A 22,126-nucleotide genomic window follows, 5' to 3' on the forward strand; every position below is an offset into this window, starting at 1 on the left:
CAGGGTACTGGGTGGAGGCCGGCAAGTGGTGACTATTTAACAGTCTAACGGTCTGGAGATAAAAGCTGTTTTCAGTCTCTCGGTTCCAGCTTTGATGCACCTGTGCTGTCAACAGTGGTGGTGGTGGTGGGGGGGGGGTTGTTGGAACTGCAGATCGCCCCTTTAACTCTTATTAAAATCAAGGAATGTTTGTTTTCCCTTGTGTTGCATTTTGATAGCTTGGTGTATCATGAGCTACAGCTCTTCATCAGCAGCAGAGGGAGCTCTTAGCCTGGCGTTCCACTCCATCAACCTGCAATTCATAATGTCTGCAATTTCCCTAGATGTAGTTCAATAATCTATACACGACAGTAGTAAAGATGTAAACACATCATCGTTGTATATGGATATTCACTTCTATATGACATTAACTGGACTACAATTTAGTATGCTGCCTATGCTGGGTAGTCTGTGAGTCTCAGTTTACCTGCTATGCTCATAAGAGCCTGAATTTGTGATGTGTAGGCATACTGAGGTCTCAGACTGTGAAGCAACACAAACATAGGCACAGACACATGCATATTTCATCCTTTTGACGTCATTCACTTCTACAATGTAAAAAAAAGAGAGAAGGAATAAGATGGAGAGAGAGGGAATAAGATGGAGAGAGAGGGAATAAGATGGAGAGAGAGGGAATAAGATGGAGAGAGAGGGAATAAGATGGAGAGAGAGGGAATAAGATGGAGAGAGAGGGAATAAGATGGAGAGAGAGGGAATAAGATGGAGAGAGAGGGAATAAGATGGAGAGAGAGGGAATAAGATGGAGAGAGTGACAGCAGCAAGATTTGTGACCTGTTGTCACAAGAAATGGGCAACCAGTGAAGAACAAACACCATTGTAAATACAACCCATATTCATGTTGATTTATTTCCCCTTTTGTACTTTAACTATTTGCACATCGTTACAACACTGTATGTAGTGACTGCATGAGCTTGGGTTTGAAAGAATGAAATAAGCATTAATGAATGAATAGGGCTAAAAGAGAAAGTAGAGAGAACGTGAGATGGAATGAGAGGGAGTGAGGGGGAGTGAGATGGAGTGAGGGGGAGTGAGATGGAGTGAGGGGGAGTGAGATGGAGTGAGAGGGAGAGGGAGTGAGGGGGAGTGAGATGGAGTGTGGGGGAGTGAGATGGAGTGAGAGGGAGTGAGGGGGAGTGAGATGGAGTGAGGGGGAGTGAGATGGAGTGAGATGGAGTGAGAGGGAGTGAGGGGGAGTGAGATGGAGTGAGGGGGAGTGAGATGGAGTGAGGGGGAGTGAGAGGGAGTGAGGGGAGTGAGATGGAGTGAGAGGGAGTGAGGGGGAGTGAGATGGAGTGAGAGGGAGTGAGATGGAATGATAGGGAGTGAGGGGGAGTGAGATGGAGTGAGGGGGAGTGAGAGGGAGTGAGGGGGAGTGAGATGGAGTGAGATGGAATGAGAGGGAGTGAGGGGGAGTGAGAGGGAGTGAGGGGGAGTGAGATGGAGTGAGATGGAATGAGAGGGCGTGAGGGGGAGTGAGATGGAGTGAGATGGAGTGAGAGTGAGAGGAATGAAAGGGAGTGAGGGGGAGTGAGATGAGTGAGATGGAATGAGAGGGAGTGAGGGGGAGTGAGATGAGTGAGATGGAATGAGAGGGAGTGAGGGGGAGTGAGATGGAGTGAGATGGAACGAGAGGGAGTGAGATGGAGTGAGGGGGAGTGAGATGGAGTGAGATGGAGTGAGATGGAGTGAGGGGGAGTGAGATGGAGTGAGATGGAACGAGAGGGAGTGAGGGGGAGTGAGAAGGAGTGAGAGGGAATGAGATGGAGTGAGATGGAGTGAGAGGGAGTGAGGGGGAGTGAGATGGAGTGAGATGAGTGAGATGGAATGAGAGGGAGTGAGGGGGAGTGAGATGAGTGGGATGGAGTGAGATGGAATGAGAGAGAGTGAGGGGGAGTGAGATGGAATGAGATGGAGTGAGATGGAGTGACTGAGAATACAGATAGAGATGAGAGAGAGAGAGAGAGAGAGAGGGAATAAGATGGAGAGAGAGGGAATAAGATGGAGAGAGAGGGAATAAGATGGAGAGAGTGACAGCAGCAAGATTTGTGACCTGTTGTCACAAGAAATGGGCAACCAGTGAAGAACAAACACCATTGTAAATACAACCCATATTCATGTTGATTTATTTCCCCTTTTGTACTTTAACTATTTGCACATCGTTACAACACTGTATATAGACATAATATGACATTTGAAGTATCTCTATTCCTTTGGAGTGTAATGTTTACTGTTTATTTCACTTTTGTTTATTATCTATTTCATTGGCATGATGCCAATAAAGCCCTTAAATTAAATTGAATTGAATTGAGGGAATAAAATGGAGAGAGAGAATAAGATGGAGAGAGTGAATAAGATGGAGAGATGGAATAAGACAGAGAGAGAGGGAATAAGATGAAGAGAGAGAAGGAATAAGATGGAGAGAGAGAGAGAGGGAATAAGATGGAGAGATATAAGTTAGAGAATGAATAAGATGGAGAGAGGAAATAAGATGGGAGAGATATAAGTTAGAGAGGGAATAAGATGGAGAGAGAAAGGGAATAAGATGGAGAGAGAGAGGGAATAAGATGGAGAGAGAGAGGGAATAAGATGGAATAATGACTATTGGGATTGATCTGTTCTGTCCCTGGGCTATTGGGATTGATCTGTTCTGTCCCTGGGCTATTGGAATTGATCTGTTCTGTCCCTGGGCTATTGGAATTGATCTGTTCTGTCCCTGGGCTATTGGGATTGATCTGTTCTGTCCCTGGGCTATTGGGATTGATCTGTTCTGTCCCTGGGATATTGGAATTGATCTGTTCTGTCCCTGGGCTATTGGGATTGATCTGTTCTGTCCCTGGGCTATTGGGATTGATCTGTTCTGTCCCTGGGCTATTGGGATTGATCTGTTCTGTCCCTGGGCTATTGGGATTGATCTGTTCTGTCCCTGGGCTATTGGGATTGATCTGTTCTGTCCCTGGGCTATTGGGATTGATCTGTTCTGTCCCTGGGCTATTGGGATTGATCTGTTCTGTCCCTGGGCTATTGGGAAAGAGCAGAACAGCATTGTAAAATAACAGGAAACACTGCCAGCCGAATTACACGATCATACCTGCAGAGTTTGGTGTGTGTGTGTGTGTGTTGGAGTATTCATACACCTCTGAATACATAAGCCAGACTGACATAATCCTCGACTATGAGGGACCACCGCCACTGTGTGTACGTGTGTGTGTGTATTAGCATGTGTGTGTATTATGTGTGTTTGTGTTTGGTGTGTGTGTATTATGTGTGTTTCTGTTTGGTGTGTGTGTATTATATGTGTTTCTGTGAGCTGTGTGTGTATTATGTGTGTGTGTTATATGTGTTTCTGTGAGGTGTGTGTGTATTATATGTGTTTCTGTGAGGTGTGTGTGTATTATATGTGTTTCTGTGAGGTGTGTGTGTGTTATATGTGTTTCTGTGAGGTGTGTGTGTGTATTGTGTGTGTATTGGACTACATGTATATCAGTAGTTGTCCCAGTGCTTCATAAGTCAGTGACGCTGTGTGTGTGTGTGTGTGTGTGTGTGTGTGTGTGTGTGTGTCTTTGTGTGAATACTAAAACAGAGAGAATGGCTCATGGCATACAAAGGAAGAACATCTCAGTTTTCTCTGTAGTAATCTTTCTTTTCTGACTAGCACAAAACTTCCAAGACTTCTGTGCAGTCGCTCCCACTTGTATGCCTCCTTCCATTTACAGCCATATAATGATTCCCAACTTGCTTTTCTCCCTTGCTCTGGGAAAGAATTAAAGCCAATTATCCAATACATTCTTCACTTCTGAACAGTAGATTTGGATGAAAAGACATGAGAAAGACCTGCGAGCCCATTAAGATCAAAGGCAGACTGCTTAAATCTTAGTTGAATGGAGACCAATTGTTTTTTTTATGAGGAACTTCCTTCTACTTCAGAGCTAGGAGAGAGATAGAAAGAGAGATAGAAAGAAAGAAAAATAGAAGAAAGACGTGGAGGTAGATCTTTATTAGGCCTGGATGATGGTCTGATGATGGTCTGATGATGGTCTGATGATGATGGTCTGATGATGGTCTGATGATGGTCTTGATGATGGTCTGATGATGATGGTCTTGATGATGGTCATGATGATGGTCTGATGATGGCCTTGATGATGGTCTGATGATGGCCTTGATGATGGTCTGATGATGGTCTGATGATGGCCTTGATAACGGCCTTGATGATGGACTGATGATGGCCTTGATGATGGTCTGATGATGGTCTGATGATAGTCTGATAACGGCCTTGATGATGGTCTGATGATGGTCTTGATGATGGTCTGATGATGGCCTTGATGATGGTCTGATGATGGTCTGATGATGGTCTGATGATGATGGTCTGATGATGGTCTTGATGATGGTCTGATGATGGTCTGATGATGGCCTTGATGATGGTCTTGATGATGGTCTGATGATGGTCTAATGATGATGGTCTGATGATGGTCTGATGATGGTCTGATGATGGTCTGATGATAGTCTGATGACGGCCTTGATGATGGTCTGATGATGGCCTGATGATGGTCTGATGATGGTCTGATGATGATGGTCTGATGATGGTCTGATGATGATGGTCTGATGATGATGGTCTGATGATGATGGTCTGATGATGATGGTCTGATGATGATGGTCTGATGATGATGGTCTGATGATGGCCTTGATGATGGCCTGATGATGGTCTGATGATGGCCTGATGATGGTCTGATGATGATGGTCTGATGATGATGGTCTGATGATGGTCTGATGATGATGGTCTGATGATGGTCTGATGATGGTCTGATGATGGTCTGATGATGATGGTCTGATGATGATGGTCTGATGATGGCCTTGATAACGGCCTTGATGATTGTCTGATGATGGTCTAATGATGATGGTCTGATGATGGTCTGATGATGGTCTGATGATGGTCTGATGATGATGGTCTGATGATGGTCTGATGATGGTCTGATGATGGTCTGATGATGATGGTCTGATGATGATGGTCTGATGATGATGGTCTGATGATGGCCTTGATGATGGTCTGATGATGGTCTGATGATGATGGTCTGATGATGGTCTGATGATGATGGTCTGATGATGGTCTGATGATGATGGTCTGATGATGGTCTGATGATGGTCTGATGATGGTCTGATGATGGTCTGATGATGGCCTGATGATGGTCTGATGATGATGGTCTGATGATGGTCTGATGATGATGGCCTGATGATGATGGTCTGATGATGATGGTCTAATGATGATGGTCTTGATGATGGCCTGATGATGATGGTCTTGATGATGGTCTGATGATGGCCTGATGATGTCTCACGCTGGTATTAACTCAATGTTAGTGTTATAATTAATTCAATGTATTCAGAGAATCAACGGAGAGCTGTCGACCCAGTGTTTCCTCACGCGGCAGGGACTAGGTGGGAGGCAGGGCTGCAGTCAGATAGCCTGCATTATTCCATATTTACATGTCGGAGGGTGCGGAGTGCGGCTGAGAGCTGGCTGCAGTCCTTGACATTGCTCTCCTCAGGTGCCGAGGGACTTCCGAGGTAGTCTAAACAGCTGACTGTTTTCCACTTCCAGAAAACAGTTTGTTGTCTGTTTTCTACCTATTAAAAGTTTATCAGGAGGAAAAAAAGGACAGCATAGATTCCTATACAGATTATAGATCTTGTCTTTCTGTGAATTGTGATATTAAAGGGACAGTTCAATCAAAAATGTTTGTCAGTTTCTTTCAGACAACTTTCTCAAGAGTGGTCCAATGCCGAGATGTAAGGCTATATGCCTCAATCCCAAATGAACGGGAGCCTTTAGATGGTGCCTATATTTCCTATTCATGTGTGATTGAGGGATACTGTATGTTACAGTAATAACAGTAGCTGGATCTAAACAAAAGATGGCAAGGGGCAGATAGCATGTCTGCTTCATTTCAGTTTATGTGACAAAACATGCAGTGTATAGAATCATTGTACCCTCTAAACTGCTGGGAATAATTTTTTTCAATAACCAAAAATATTGTATTTTCAGATGTTTAAAGCTGGTGTACAAACCCATAAAGTAAAAAGACACAAAAACTAAACTTAAGGAGAGGAAGCAGAAATAGTGCACATAGAATGTATCTATCACTTATCAGACTTGCTTTCAATGAGAATTACAGATCAATAACTCACATTTCTTTGTGTACTTAGTCGGGTGCGCACAAAGCTACATACTGGACCTTTAAAGGTTTGTAAACATTTGACAAAAGTTTTATTTTGAATTAACTATCGCTTAAACATAGAAATAATTTTGAATTGGTTCCTGTACCAGAGTTGGACTTTGTCTTGGCTCAATCGAAATACCTTCAAAATAACAACTCTATTCAGCACTGTAGACAGTAACATCTTGGAGCAATAATTCTCCAATTTTACATAGAAATGAGCGTAGCTTCAGAATGATTGTATCAGGGAGAGCCTTGGGATAAAATAGCCTTGGGATAAAATAGCTTTCTTTGAAGTGTGTGTGTGTGTGTGTGTGAGAGAGCACAAGCTTTTTTGTGAGGTGTGTGTGTGTGTGTATGGTAGCTGTTGTGAGAGGTGTGTGTGTGTATGGTAGCTGTTGTGAGAGGTGTGTGTATGTATGAGAGCTGTTAGGAGCGAGAAAGATGAAAGTGATAATTGGGTTTATCTTCCTCTCCCTCTCTCTCTCTTTTCCTCTGCATCTCTCTCCCTCTCTCTTTTCCTCTGCATCTCTCTCCCTCTCTCTTTTCCTCTGCATCTCTCTCCCTCTCTCTCTTTTCCTCTGCATCTCTCTCCCTCTCTCTCTTTTCCTCTGCATCTCTCTTGCTCTCTCTCGCTGTGGGTGTACACTCATCCCTTGCTGAAGTGCTGCCTTTCTTTCAGGTGCTCACCTAAAACGAGGGAGAAAATTCAAATAGAAAACTAGAACACTAAGGAAAGAGTGTCCCCTGTACAGGAGCCATCAGCACCAACCTTCCTCCTCCTCTTCCTCCTCCTCATTCTCCTTGCAGACAGCAGGGGGAAAAAGTCTGTTTCCATGACAATGGTATAATTAAGGGCGCAGGAGCGCAATCCCAAAATGACATTGGACTTGAGCCTGAATGACATGATAAATCACCTTCGATGATTTGACACTGGGCATTCTCTCGAACATCAAGGTGAGGGTGGAGAAAAAAATAGTATTTTTTGGGATGTTCTTATCAGGGGAAGGACTCAGTGGACACAGTGCACAAGGTTATCAACAAGAAAACAGTGGCACAGTAAATTGGTGAAAGCTTTTCATAATGTATTTTTATTCTTAAACAATCACTAACTTCATTCTGAATTTAAATATCAATGCATTTTTTTATCTCACAATTCATAATGCATAAATGCGTGTGTTCCATTGACGGTTAAATCATTTCCAAACCAAAATATAAATCTAATATCCCTTTACACAGTATTGAGCCCCTGGGCAGTCCCTCTGGCGTTTTCATTTTGTCCCCAAACGTGTTCTCTTTGTTCACTTCTATTACACCTATTTTACTCTCACTCTCTATCCTCAACCCCTCCCTCTCTGTAAAGTACATCCATTTTTCATGCAATGCTTCGTCGCAATCCCCCCCAGTAGTATGAAGTTGCAGGTACATGCTGATTTAAGGTCCGTTTTGCATCCCCACCACTTCATGGTAGCAGTTAGGATATATCCACCACTTCATGGTTAGCAGGTTAGGATATATCCACCACTTCATGGTTAAGGTTAGGATATATCCACCACTTCATGGTTAAGGTTAGGATATATCCACCACTTCATGCAGTGTTTCCCAAACTCGGTCCTGGGGATCCCACTGGGTGCACGTTGTGTTTATTACCCCTAACACTACACAGCTGATTCAAATGAGCTTGATGATTAGTTGATTATTTGAATCAGCTGTGTGGTGCTAGGGACCAAAAAAAAACAAAACGTGCACCCCTTGGGGTCACCGAGGACCGAGTTTGGGAAACGCTGACCTAATGGTTAAGGTTAGAACTAAAGGAGTGTAAGCTGATCCTAGATCTGTGCCTGTGGACTACTTATAGTGAAGCAGCTACTGCAGAACTGTGCCCGCTCTCTCCAGACCCCAGTGGAAGACTTGTGAATAGAGCGATATGCTGTGCTGGTCTTCCTGCCATGACCTGCCACAGTTAGAAGTGGGCGTGTCTGACATGACACCCTGACATCCCTTAACTCATGTCCTGGTCTGACCCCCCCCCCCCCAGACCCCCCACTTTGCCACCAACACCCCCGACCCAACCGCCCCAAGACCACACCTTTGGCCAGGTTTTGTGCATTGGGCGCTTGGCAAGGGTGGTCCGCCTTGTTGTCGGACTCCGTTCATTGGACTGGAGTGGGACTTCCTGAGTTAGACGAACGATAGGATCAGTGGATTGCTCCTCCACGGGTGATTTGTCTATATTGGTGATGGGGTGGGGGGGTTCTTCCCTGCCTTAACAACTGGTTTGACCTTCATATTTCTCCTTTGTATATACAGCTATTCTCCTACATTTGATTTATGAAATGACAGGGTCTCGTTTCCACAATGCAGAAAATGGCTCATTTAATGGCTCACCAAACCTACTGCGATGGAAGCTATTGGGATGCCAGCCCCTACTGCGATGGAAGCCATTAGGATGTCAGCCCCTACTGCGATGGAAGCCATTAGGATGCCAGCCTGGAAGTACAAAACAGTGAAATATTTACAGACTCTCAGGGCAAACGCACCTTCTGGCGTCCAAATGTTTTGTTTTCCTGGGTTTTGGATGGCTGTGCTCCATCCTGTTGCATTGTGGTAGGCTGTTCTTGAGTACAGTATCGTAGGTGAAATGTTAACAATGAAAGAGGAGGGTTTCCCAGGGGCTTTGTCCAAAATTCTCTTAAAAGACTTCCTTTATTTTTTTTCCTTTACCTCGTATATATAAAGATATAAAGAGACTACTTTTATGAAATGAATACGCCACACCCCATCAACAGGACACAAGGACAGGAAGCTTCTTAAGAGTATTGGGACGAATACTTGTCTGATCTGCAAGACATGCCAGCAATCCAACCTTCTCTGATGCACACAGTACTGTGTCTATGTCTTGCCCTTAAACAAGCCACAACTTGCCTTCCTAAGGACATGTCCATGATGTCTTTGTTACCGACTAAAAGCATTCTCTGATCACTTTGAACAAAGTCTTTGTCAAAGCGCATGCAGAGGTGAAATACACCAGTTCCAAGTATTCATTGAAAGAATCCTTGATTGGCGGATGCTAGCCAAGTTTCCCTCTGTTTTCTGGAGAGAATATTACATTTTCTCCCATAGGATTGGCCAAGCCAGTTCTTATTAGAGACAAATCCCCTTAGTAGTGCTGTTCACCTAACAAAAACAACCTGAAGTTCTATCTACCTTTTTTTCCTCCTGCCTATAAACACGTTGCCAGAGAATTGATGTTATAACAAGGCTATCCTTTCTTGTTTCTTTTCCCTCCTGACCATTGAGTTGACAGGACGGGATTGTTGAGAGTAATGGTGCGTTTGAGTTGTCCTCGGAATCTCGGTATTTCCCAGTTGGTGGAGTTGTAAATTATGGCATGAGTGCGCTCGTGTGCTAATGAAGTCGGAATAACTCTTCAACCAATGAGATTCTAGCTAGATGGCTAATCTAGCTAAAGTTGCTCACGTTGACAATTTGTCAAACTATATATTGTACGGATCCACTAAGCTACGTTAATCACATGGTTAAGGTTGTAAATTGTTTTCTTCTACCGTCTAGTGGTTGAAAAGGTGAAGGGCCAGTGATGAAACGTCACAACTCTGGACCAGGTTTCCCACTTGTGACTCAGACTTTGAGGTTTATTCAAGTGGTTATTTCCGAGTCGGGAACTTGTATTTCCACATTTCCGATGGCACTCGAACGCACCATAATATGGTAGATGCCTGCTGTGAGGCTTGGTGGAGTAGCCCCTCCGTATTGCTTTTAGTTGTCTAGTCCTGTAATACCGAAGAGTGTGAGGAGACTCCAAATTAGAGTATTGAGATCCACCCAACGTATTCCTCACCGAAAGGACATCACCTGAGCAAAACCCATCCCACCCATCCATACCTGTTCCTTCCGAGCCCAACAACGAGCTCTCATATACATTACATGTTTACCCTCACACCAGTGTATGCAGTGTGAAAGGGCATTCACTGTCACGCAATATGAAAACAAAACATTTTTCAAACTTCTACAGTCTCAAACGAAAAACAGAATAACAATGATACTAAAATTGGGATGATGAGTTAGTCAACACATACATAATATTATTATTATTGGACAATAAAACTTATGAGGGTGTCATAGCATTCATAAAATCAACGCATGGGAAATCAAACATGTGTTTAAAGCGAATTTTTCACAGCAGAAATTGGAAATGATAGATATTTGTATTGTGAAGAGACCACCATTTCTTTGTCTTGTCACAGCTTTTTTTTTTCTTTTTTGCATAAAACGTAGGTCAAGTCCTGATTGAAAATGTTTGTAGTCGCTTTTTTGTTTTCCTCTGGGTTTAACTTGATATTTGTCTAAAAGATTTTCACAGGCAAGAGTTTTTTTGTGGTCTTGGGTGTAGCTCCTCCCCCTCGTGGCGGTCCATCCCTTCAGAGGGCATGGTGGTGAGGGGGGTTTGTGGCCCCTCCCCCCTCTGTTTAAGAGAGGGGGGACCGGGCCCCCTAGTGGCCCCCCACCCTTGGGGCCCTGCTGCTAGGAATTCTGGTTGACAGCTTTCCCTCCGTTCATGGTGGGAGTCCCTGAGTTCTTCCTGGAGCGCTGTTTCTCCTCGATCTCATGCAGCGACGGCTCCCTGTACATACACACTGCAGGACGTGTATGTAGTAGAGGAAGAAGCAGGAAGCAGGGGAGATAGAGGGGAACATGGAGGATAAATAACGAGGAGATGGATGGGCAGACAGAGAGACAAATTCAGATCGAGCTCAGGGACTCCCACAGAGTGGTTGAAGTTTCTCTTGGAACCTGTTCTGAAAAAAAAAATTCAATATATTTCCTTTAAAATGAAATGCCCTGTGTTGGGTGCTGAGTTTTTCTCCATCGATATGTTGTAAGCAGGGGTTGGAACCGATATTATTTTTCAACCATATTTTTCTTTGTTCTGTTCCACTGTTCTGACCAGCAAAAGAAAGTTCTGAACCGGTTCGAATCCTAAATAAATAACCATTTACATCGCACCTTTCTGTTCCTGTTTATAAAACTCTTAAATCCATAAATATTTTTACATTTAGCTCGACATTTAATTACTTCACCAATGGATAGAGCAGCTTGCTATGGAGCGGGCAAGCTATGTACAGTTGAAGTCGGAAGTTTACATAAACTTATGTTGGAGTCATTAAAACTAGTTTTTCAACCACTCCACAAATTTCTTGTTCACAAACTATAGTTTTGGCAAGTCGGTTAGGACATCTACTTTGTGCATGACACAGGTAATTTTTCCAACGATTGTTTACAGAAAGATTATTTAACTTATAATTCACTATATCACAATTCCAGTGGGTCAGAAGTTTACATACACTAAGTTGACTGTGCCTTTAAACAGCTTGGAAAATTCCAGAAAATGACGTCATGTCTTTAGAAGCTTCTGATAGGCTAATTGACATAATTTGAGTCAATTGGAGGTGTACCTGTGGATATATTTCAAGGCCTTCCTTCAAACTCAGTGCCTCTTTGCTTGACATCATGGGAAAATCTAAAGAAATTAGCCTAGACCTCCATAAGTCTGGTTCATCCTTGGGAGCAATTTCCAAATGCCTGAAGGTACCACATTCCTCTGTACAAACAATAGTACGCAAGTATAAACACCATGGGACCACGCAGCCGTCCTACCGCTCAGGAAGGAGACGCGTTCTGTCTATCAGAGATTAATGTACTTTGGTGTGAAAAGTGCACATCAATCCCAGAACAACAGTAAAGGACCTTGTGAAGATGCTGGAGGAAACAGGTACAAAAGTATCTATATCCACAGTAAAACGAGTCCTATATCGACGTAACCTGAAAGTTCGCTCAGCAAGGAAGAAGTCACTGCTCCAAAACCGCCATAAAAAAGCCAGACTATGGTTTGCAAATGCACAGGGGGACAAAGATCATACTTTTTGGAGAAATGTCCTCTGGTCTGATGAAACAAAAATAGAACTGTTTGGCCATACTGACCATCGTTATGTTAGGAGGACAAAGGGGGAGGCTTGCAAGCCGAAGAACACCATCCCAACCGTAAAGCATGTGGGTGGCAGCATCATGTTGTGGGGGTGCTTTGTGGCAGGAGGGACTGGTGCACTTCTCAAAATAGATGGCATCATGAGGGAGGAAAATGATGTGGATATATTGAATCAACATCTCAAGACATCAGTCAGGAAGTTAAAGCTTGGTCGCAAATGGGTCTTCTAAATGGACAATGACCCCAAGCATACTTTCAAAGTTGTGGCAAAATGGCTTAAGGACAACAAAGTCAAGGTATTGGAGTGGCCATCACAAAGCCCTGACCTCAATCCTATAGAACATTTGTGGGCAGAACTGAAAAAGCGTGTGCGAGCAAGGAGGCCTACAAACCTGACTCAGTTACACCAGCTCTGTCAGGAGGAATGGGCCAAAATTCACCGAACTTATTGTGGGTAATTTGTGGAAGGCTACCCGAAACGTTTGACCCAAGTAAAAAATTTTTAGGCAATGCTACCAAATACTAATTGAGTGTATGTAAACTTCTGACCCACTGGGAATGTGATGAAAGAACCAAAAGCCAGGGAATTTTTACTAGGATTAAATGTCAGGAATTGTGAAAAACTGAGTTTAAATGTATTTGGCTAAGGTGTATGTAAACTTCCGACTTCAACTGTATATGCATTAGACATACAAGTGTAGTGTAGGGTGTGGCATAGGACTGCCATTTTGTGGGTGTGGAGAGCGCTGGGCATGAAGCGCTGGGCATCTTGTTGTTGACATGCATTATCTTAATTAGGCCCACAGAATTATACCTACGGAGGAGCGGCTTCTATGAAGGAACTTTGAATGTCTTTGAACTTCAGAGAGTTGGTTTAACTATCGTCGGACTAGAACTAGCCATTGACCATGATTCAGTTCCATTACATTTCACATAATGCTGCCTAGGGTTTTCGAGAGCTAGACCAGAGCTAGCTAACAAGCTAGCTAGCCAGCAAGCTTGTGTGTGCAGAGAGGAACCAGAATTAAAATAAAAAAACGTCTTACCTTTTTGTAGTAAATAAATGCAATGTGAAACATGATAACTATGGTATCCTTAACTAGCATTGAAAAAGTGAATCTATTGTTCTCTAGTAAACATCTCTCTCCCTAATATCTGAATCACGTTTGTAATGTCAGCGCATATTGCGTCATGATTGCAAGGTGTCTCGATATCTTTTCCAACTGTCCGGTTTTAATGTCCATTCTAGAATGCCCTTCTAGCCAATCAAAAACAAGTATTCAACAATGCTTTGGTATAATTCGATATTAAACTGATTATGGCAGTAGGCAGATATGCAATAGTCATGTAAACACCTTACTCTGCTTATCTTAATCAGCGTGAGATCAAACTCAAAGTCAGCACCAGCTGAGCGACTCTGACCTCTTTAGCGCGAGTGAAGTGAGTTTGGAAACAATTGAATGTATGCGTCTTAGAAGTAGTTTTCACATACAAACGTCATATGTCCGAATTCAGAATCAAATATGGTTCCCAAAAATAACATGGTTGAACGTTTATTTTGATTGGCGATTTTCTGCATTTATCAAAGTCCCATCACATAGCCTGATATCAGATGTGTCCATGTAAACAGGATTATTAGGGAAATTGTTTTTCTTGCAAAGCAAGTAAACATTTTCATCAAATTAGTATATTCATCTTACTATTTTCAATAATTGCATTATTGTGTGCATATAACCGTACTCAGTGAGGGCTTTGCAAATGCGCTTTGTTGTGTTTTTTGTGGGACTGGAAATAAATGCCCGGAACGTAAAATAACGTTATTAACCGGTTCCCATGCTTTTAAAATATGGTTCTGTTCCAGGACAGTATAGATCACTTTCGTTCTCGGTTCTGGTTCTGTTCCTTGAAAAATTATGTTATTTTCCGGTTCCAACCCCTGATTTTGGGTCACTTTGAGACCTTGGTGGAGTATGAGGTACTGCTGGGATGTCTACTAATGGCATATCCAGGGTTTTAAGAGTAATTACTCAGGTCCTTTATAAACAGTTTATAAAGTATAGTGCTTGTTTTAGATTTGGTAGCTGATATAGTCTAATATAGATAAGTATCTATATTAAACACCTTATACATTATCTTATAAACCAGCAATAAATCATTTAAAGGCCCAGTGCAGTCAAAAAACGTGATTTCCTGTGCTTTATATATATTTCCACACTATGACATTGGAATAATTTGTGAAAATTATGATAATGCCCTTTCAGTGTAACAGCTGTTTTGGCAAGAGTTTTGATGACATCCATGGTGTAAATGACATCACCAATGCAGTAAATTAGTTAATAGACAAATAAGAGAGTTCCAAACCTCTCTGCCAATAACAGTTCGTTTTCAGTTTTCCCCTCCCCACTCAAACCCCCCCCAGACAGTCCTAGCTAAATTCTTACTTGAGAAATAGCTATTTGCTAAGAAGCTTTTTGACCAATCACAGTAAGGTAGCAGAAATAATTTTATATTAAGAATATATATATTTTTTAAGTCTGCATTGGACCTTTAAAAGTTGTTAACAAATGTGTGAATAACTAGCTTATTGACATTTAAAAATGTAGGAATAAGGATTAATACAATGGTGGGCAGACCATTTCTAAATTCCATATAAATGATTTATTAACTGGACATAATTATAAAGCGTTAACCACTTTTGTGAGTATTCCATTGGTTCCAATTGTACCAAGTGAAGTGAATCAAAAGCAGATAAATGATTTGAAAGTATTTGACAACATAGGTCCAACATTATCTCCCAGGAGCCTTGTTCATAAAACTTTTTATACTTCATTTTAGCATGAGGAATATTTTTTTTGCGCCAGAGTGAAGAAATGCAATTTGGAAAATGTGTATAGACTGCTAATGTTGTGTATAACACATAGAAGCATGTTTCATTTATAAATCATGAAATGTCATGCAAAATCCCAAGTAAATCATGAAATTATCCCAATGTGAAGTTCAAGATTTATAAATCCCAAACGTTACCATGGATTTCATCGTACGCACAATGTACGATCAAATCTGTGCGTGAGCACATTTTATAAATGATTTCACCATATTGGGCTTCAACCAACTTACTCCAGGCGATCAAAACCTGCAAAAGACAATACACAGATGAGACGGCAGATACATTCAGATGCCTTACCTTCAATGGGCCTGGGGACAAAGTGTGAGGAGGGCTTGGTCTTCTTGACCCTGTTCCCCTTCATGACCTGGCCTTCCTTGGTGAGGCCCAGGAACCAGGCCCGACCGGACTCCTGCTGCCGGTACACAGTGGACGAGTAGATCACGTAGTAATTCTCAAACACCGACTCCTTAAACTTGCACTCCGGCGTGAACATTTCCTGTTTTGGTGCCAAACAACAAAGGGAGTTTGTTGTTACAGTAATGTTCATGAAGTCCGGGTCAAAGTTCAGGAAGTCGGATCATGGTCAGTAGGGTACACCGACGCAAAAAACATTTTGTAACAGAAAATTGAAATCTGTGTACTTTATTGGACAAGGTCAGATTTCACTCTCACGTTTCAAACTATTTTCTCCCTACTGAACATGACGAGGCATGTGAGGGTTGTTATTGCGGCAACGAGATGGGTCAGGCTACGAGACGGTGGTGATGGGGATCCACAGGACATACTACAGACAAATGGACACAGGTCAACTGATGAAGGAGAGATGAGCCTACTGAATTGTTGTGGATTATATTGTTTTGAGGACGATATTGTGTGTAATGTGTGTTAGACTAGATTTTGTTGTGTATCAGACTGTGTGTGGTCCAGGTGAAGAAGTTTGTTTGGAAGTGCTGGGCGACCTTAAGTGATTTGGCAGGTGTGTGTGTGTGTGTGTGTGGTGATATTTCATTCATCTCTGTCTCCTCCAGGGTTCTGGGCCCTTTTAAGGTTGTCCCTTTGACTGACAGCCTAATACGGCTCACTGCTGGAGTTGTTCCACAGGCAAACGTGTGTGTGTGTGTGTGTGTGTGTGTGTGTGTGCGTGTGTGTGTGTGTGTGTGTGCGTAAGTGTGTGTGTGTGTTTGTGAGAGAGAGTGTGTCAGAGTGTGTGAGAGGGTGTGTGTGTGAGAGAGTGTGTGTGATAGAGAGATATATATGCATGTTAGTGTATTCAAGCCTGAATATTAATCCTCAATATGTGAATAGGTATACAGTACAGGTATGTGAACATTCATATGTGCGTGTGTGGGCGAGACTGTGCGGGCCGCCTCTATCCCACACACTTTCTGTGAGTGCTCGTTTATAACGCCCAGTTGTGTTCAACATACAGCACCAGTGTGAAGGACTCTGGGTACGTGCAGGGCATGTAAGCCGGTCAGCGGGGGGGTGAATGTGGACAGGCTGTAGTGGGGAGTTGGAGAGGCCGGTTCGATTTGGACCTGATGACATGTTGTCAAAGAGCAGACGACTCTCTATGTGGGAGGTCATGGTGTCACATCCCTCCTGTCCCACAGCGGGCGACTCAGCCAGCGTTCCTCCACCTCCATCTCCCCCCCATCCCCCATCTATGCCAAGACCCCCTCACACCTTGCTCCCACACCCCCTCACACCTTCTTAATTTGCCAACCACACTGGCATGTTCCAGAATCCCCTCCAAACTAGGCCACCCAAGGACATCACTCTGTTAATGTCTGTTACGCCTGTAGCTTGGAGGGGAAGTTATCCGGTGCGTAGGAGGCTTTGCTGTTGGAATGACAGAGCTATGTTACAGTGTTTGCTATCGTGTGTGTGGTTGAATGGCTAGTGAACGGGAGGGTGATGTAGGTGTGAGACTGTTAGGATATGAGCATACATCACGCACAAGTTTGTGGGTAGAAACACCGGTATAAAAAAATAGATAAGAACACACATCCGTATGAACACACACACACACACACAGACACACACACACACACACACACACACACACACACACACACACACACACACACACACACACACACACACACACACACACACACACACACACACACACACACACACAGAGTTCTTCGGCTGTGCTAACAGTTGGCTCCTCTGCCAGGACTGAAGAGAAGCTGCTACTAAATCACTGAGGAGGTGGAGGAGGAGGTGGAGGAGGAGGAGGAGGAGGAGGAGGAGAAAGTGGAGGTGGAAGAGGAGAAAGTGGAGGTGGAGGTGAAGGAGGAGAAAGAGGAGGTGGAAGAGGGGGTAGAGGTGGAAGAGGAGAAAGAGGTGGAGGAGGAGGAGGAAGAGGAGGGGGAGGTGGAAGAGGAGAAAGAGGTGGAGGAGGAGAAAGAGGAGGTGGAAGAGAAGGTGGAAGACGGGGTGGAGGAGGAGGAGGTGGAGGTGGAAGAGGAGAAAGTGGAGGTGGAGGAGGAGGAGGAGGAGAAAGAGGAGGTGGATGTGGAGAGGAGGTGGAGGAGGAGAAAGAGGAGGTGGAGGAGGAGGAGGTGGAGGAGGAGAAAGAGGAGGTGGAGGAGGAGGAGGAGGTGGAGGAGGAGGAGGTGGAAGAGGAGGTGGAAGAGGAGAAAGTGGAGGTGGAGGAGGAGAAAGAGGAGGTGGAAGAGGAGGTAGAGGTGGAAGAGGAGAAAGAGGTGGAGGAGGAGGAAGGAAGAGGAGGAAGAGGTGGAGGTGGAAGAGGAGAAAGAAGTGGAGGAGGAGAAAGAGGAGGTGGAAGAGGAAGTAGAGGTGGAAGAGGAGGAAGAGGAGGAGGAGGAAGAGGAGGTGGAGGAGGAGAAAGAGGAGGTGGAGAGGAGGTGGAGGAGGAGAAAGAGGAGAAAGAGGAGGTGGAGGAGGTGGAGGAGGAGAAAGAGGAGGTGGAGGAGGAGGAGAAAGAGGAGGTGGAGGAGGAGGGGAAAGAGGAGGTGGAGGAGGAGGAAGAGGTGGAGGAAGAGAAAGAGGAGGTGGAGGTGGAGGAGGAAGAAGAGGAGGTGGAGGAGGAGGAAGAGGAGGTGGAGGTGGAGAAAGAGGAGGTGGAGGAGGAGACAGACGAGGTGGAGGTGGAGGAGGAGAAAGAGGAGGTGGAGGGGAGGAGGAGGAAGAGGAGGTGGAGGAGGAGGTGGAAGAAGAGGAGGAGGAGGAAGAGGAGAAAGAGGAGGTGGAGGAGGAGAAAGAGGAGGTGGAGGAGGAGGAGGAGGAAGAGGAGGTGGAGGAGGAGGTGGAAGAAGAGGAGGAGGAGGAAGAGGAGAAAGAGGAGGTGGAGGAGGAGAAAGAGGAGGTGGAAGAGGAGGAGGAGAAAGAGGAGGTGGAAGAGGAGGAGGAGGAGGAGGAGGAGAAAACTGATTAAAGGACACTCATTTATATTCCACCCCGATTCTGAAGGAGAAGCAAAGAAGTCGTTAGTGAAACTGGGCACATGAGAGGTCTCTCACATACCCGCATTACGGGTCTCTAGGGCTGGATAAACAAGCTGGGGGACTAGCACAGAGCCCAGTGGACAAACAGTAGAGAGCAAACACATGGTGCATGCAGGAGGAGCAGATTTAAAACCTGTTGGGGCTCGGGGGCAGTATTGAGACATTTTGAAAAAAATATGTGCCCATTTTTAACTGCCTCCTACACCAACTCAGAAGCTAGGATATGCATATTATTAACACATTCGGATAGAAAACACTCTGAATTTTCTAAAACAGTTTGAATGGTGTCTGTAAGTATAACAAAACTCATATTGCAGGCAAAAACCTGTGAAAAATAGATCCCAAAAAAATGTGAATTTTGTGACTGTACTATTTAGTGTCATTGTTTTATAGATACCATAGTGAGAAAGGATTCCTTTCGCAACACCTACGGCTTCCACTAGATGTCAACGATCTTTATAAAGTTGTTTGAAGTGTCTATGATAAACAGAGAGCAAATTAGAATCCAAGGAAGTTGACATGTCATCACTTCATTTTTTTGCGCCTGCGCATAAATCTGAGAAACGTGAGTTTGTCATAATTTTTTATCTAGACATAGGATAGGTTGTGTGAAAATATTACTGATGTTTAACGTTAAAAATGGACCAAAAGATTAATGCTAAACAACATTTGACATGTTTGAACGAACATAAATAGATTATTTACTAGTTTTTTTTAGCTTTTCGGGCGTGATTTTACCAGCCCCCACCACGTTTTGTGGGAGCATAATGAACGCTAAGTACTTGGTGTTATTTGGACATAAATTATGAACTTTGTCAAAAGAAACCACATTTGTTCCGGACCTGGAATGCCTTCCGGACCTGGGATCCTGCCTTCTGATGGAGATAATCAAAGGTAAGGGGGTATTTACAATGTTATTATCGATTTTAGATGATGCTAACTGTATAGCATAGCCTGTTGTTCTTAGCATAGCACCCCGTTTATTGCAAAATGTGATTTCCCAGTAAAGTTATTTTGAGATCTGGCCATTCGGTAGCAATTACGAGATGATAATATATTATTCTTTGAATGACAATATTATAATTTACCAATGTTTTCGAATAGTAATTTTGTTATGTTCACCGGAAGCATTTCAGAGAAGAAAAACATCTGAATTTCACGCTACTGTAAAATGCTGTTTTTGGATATAAATATGAACTTGATGGAACAAAAAATGCATGTATTGTATAACATAATGTCCTAGGAGTGTCATCTGATGGAGATTGACAAAAGTTAGTGCATAATTCAAGCTGGTTTCTGCTTTTGGTAACGCCTGACCTTGAATTGAAAATGGATGTTTGTACTTTTGTGGCTATGTACTGTCCTAACATAATCTAACTTTATGCTTTTGCCGTAAAGCCTCTTTGAAAATCGAACAATGTGGTTAGATTAAGGAGATGTTTATCATTTAAATTGTGTAAAATAGTTGATTGTTTGAGAAATTGAAATTATTAGATTTTTGATGTTTTGAATTTCCAGCCTTGTTAGCAATCCCGGCTCGGGGTTCATTGCTAACCTGTAGCCCCAACAGGTTTTAACAGATGCAGACCACATTTTAAAATATATGCAAAAACGAGTCTGACTGATGCGTAGATATACACAGTAACATGGTAGACCAAGTACACAGTAACATGGTAGACCAAGGACACAGTGACATGGTAGACCAAGTACACAGTAACATGGTAGACCGAGCACACAGTAACATGGTAGACCAGGCACACAGTAACATGGTAGACCAAGCACACAGTAACATGGTAGACCAAGCACACAGTAACATGGTAGACCAAGTACACAGTAACATGGTAGACCAGGCACACAGTAACATGGTAGACCAGGCACACAGTAACATGGTAGACCAAGCACACAGTAACATGGTAGACCAGGCACACAGTAACATGGCAGACCAAGCACACAGTAACATGGTAGACCATGGACACAGTGACATGTTAGACCAAGTACACAGTAACATGGTAGACCAAGGACACAGTGACATGTTAGACCAAGCACACAGTAACATGGTAGACCATGGACACAGTGACATGTTAGACCAAGTACACAGTAACATGGTAGACCAGGTACACAGTAACATGGTAGACCAGGTACACAGTAACATGGTAGACCAGGTACACAGTAACATGGTAGACCAAGTACACAGTAACATGGTAGACCAGGTACACAGTAACATGGTAGACCAGGTACACAGTAACATGGTAGACCAAGCACACAGTAACATGGTAGACCAGGGCACACAGTAACATAGTAGACCAAGTACACAGTAACATGGTAGACCAGGTACACAGTAACATGGTAGACCAGGTACACAGTAACATGGTAGACCAAGCACACAGTAACATGGTAGACCAGGGCACACAGTAGGGGAAGAGAATGTACAGTGGAGTTGTTTGTGGAGACAGAGTGAATCCAGTTCAGTTTAAACAGACTAAAGCTGGGGTTCATTTCAATCGTGTGCTTTTGGCAATGTGCCTTTTAAATTCACAGTAAAATAATGCATATGTTGGCTCAATCAGAAATTACCTTTAAATTTCAAGCACGCTACAACGCACAAACACATTGAATCCCAGCCTAAGAGTGAATCCAGTTCAGTGTAAACAGACTGAGAGTGAATCCAGTTCAGTGTAAACAGACTGAGAGTGAATTCAGTTCAGTGTAAACAGACTGAGAGTGAATCCAGTTCACTCACCAATAGAAAATCCTGTTTCCTTAGTTAGCCCATACCTTTCCTCCAACTTTGGAACCCCCCCTCCTCACGTTGAAAACATAGAGCAATTGAAACCACATCCGAGTCTGAATGTTAAAGGCCCTTCAATTGAATCTGGATCTGAAACTAGATTTGGGATGGGGGGTCTGAATCCCCTTTCTCGGATCTGTCTGACAGGTCCTTATTATTCCAGCTCGGCGTTGCACCACTCCAGTCTAGACAGCTACCTCGGTCCCAATGGGAGTGTGGAAAGGACACAGAACCCATGCACAAAAAGGACATACATTACACAGCTATTGACCATACACACACACACACACACACACACACACACACACACACACACACACACACACACACACACACACACACACACACACACACACACACACACACACACACACACACACACACACACACACACACACACACACACACACACACACACACACACACACACACACACACACACACACACACACACACAACACACACACACGATAACAGATACAAGCGCATACACACAGAACACAAACATTCACAAGGATACGTCCGTACACACACACAAACACACACACTCACAATTTAGAGCAAGAACAATATTGTTTTTTATGGGGCTCCCTTAGAGAGAGAATAAAATGAATCATTCTGTTCCAGTGTTCTCTCTGTAACAGAAGACCACCAGGCTACATCTCATTAGTAGCCACAACACAGTCTCGTCACTTTATTAGACTG

General features: G+C 43.5%; 2 protein-coding genes across 3 annotated transcripts in view; both read right to left on the bottom strand.

The window, feature by feature from the left end:
* Nucleotides 1-4,503: 4,503 nt before the first annotated feature.
* LOC123741651 (histidine-rich glycoprotein-like) lies at nucleotides 4,504-7,065 on the bottom strand. The gene is made up of 2 exons (XM_045714832.1): nucleotides 7,039-7,065; nucleotides 4,504-5,388 (listed from the first exon to the last, which is right to left on the bottom strand). The coding sequence occupies exons 1-2, from the start codon at nucleotides 7,063-7,065 to the stop codon at nucleotides 4,504-4,506; spliced, it is 912 nt and encodes a 303-aa protein (XP_045570788.1).
* Nucleotides 7,066-8,328: 1,263 nt separating this feature from the next.
* The window catches only part of LOC106598267 (fibroblast growth factor 12), a 71,804-nt gene continuing 58,006 nt past the window's right edge, over nucleotides 8,329-22,126 (bottom strand). For both annotated transcript variants that reach the window (XM_014189322.2, XM_014189319.2), the window contains 2 exons: nucleotides 15,455-15,653; nucleotides 8,329-10,921 (listed from right to left, as the gene is read on the bottom strand). In XM_014189322.2, coding sequence (XP_014044797.1) covers nucleotides 10,809-10,921; nucleotides 15,455-15,653 — 312 coding nt within the window. In that variant the 3' untranslated portion in view covers nucleotides 8,329-10,808. The remainder of the gene's footprint in view (nucleotides 10,922-15,454; nucleotides 15,654-22,126) is intronic.

The sequence above is a fragment of the Salmo salar genome, chromosome ssa03 (assembly GCF_905237065.1).
Source record: "Salmo salar chromosome ssa03, Ssal_v3.1, whole genome shotgun sequence".
NCBI lineage: Eukaryota > Metazoa > Chordata > Actinopteri > Salmoniformes > Salmonidae > Salmo > Salmo salar.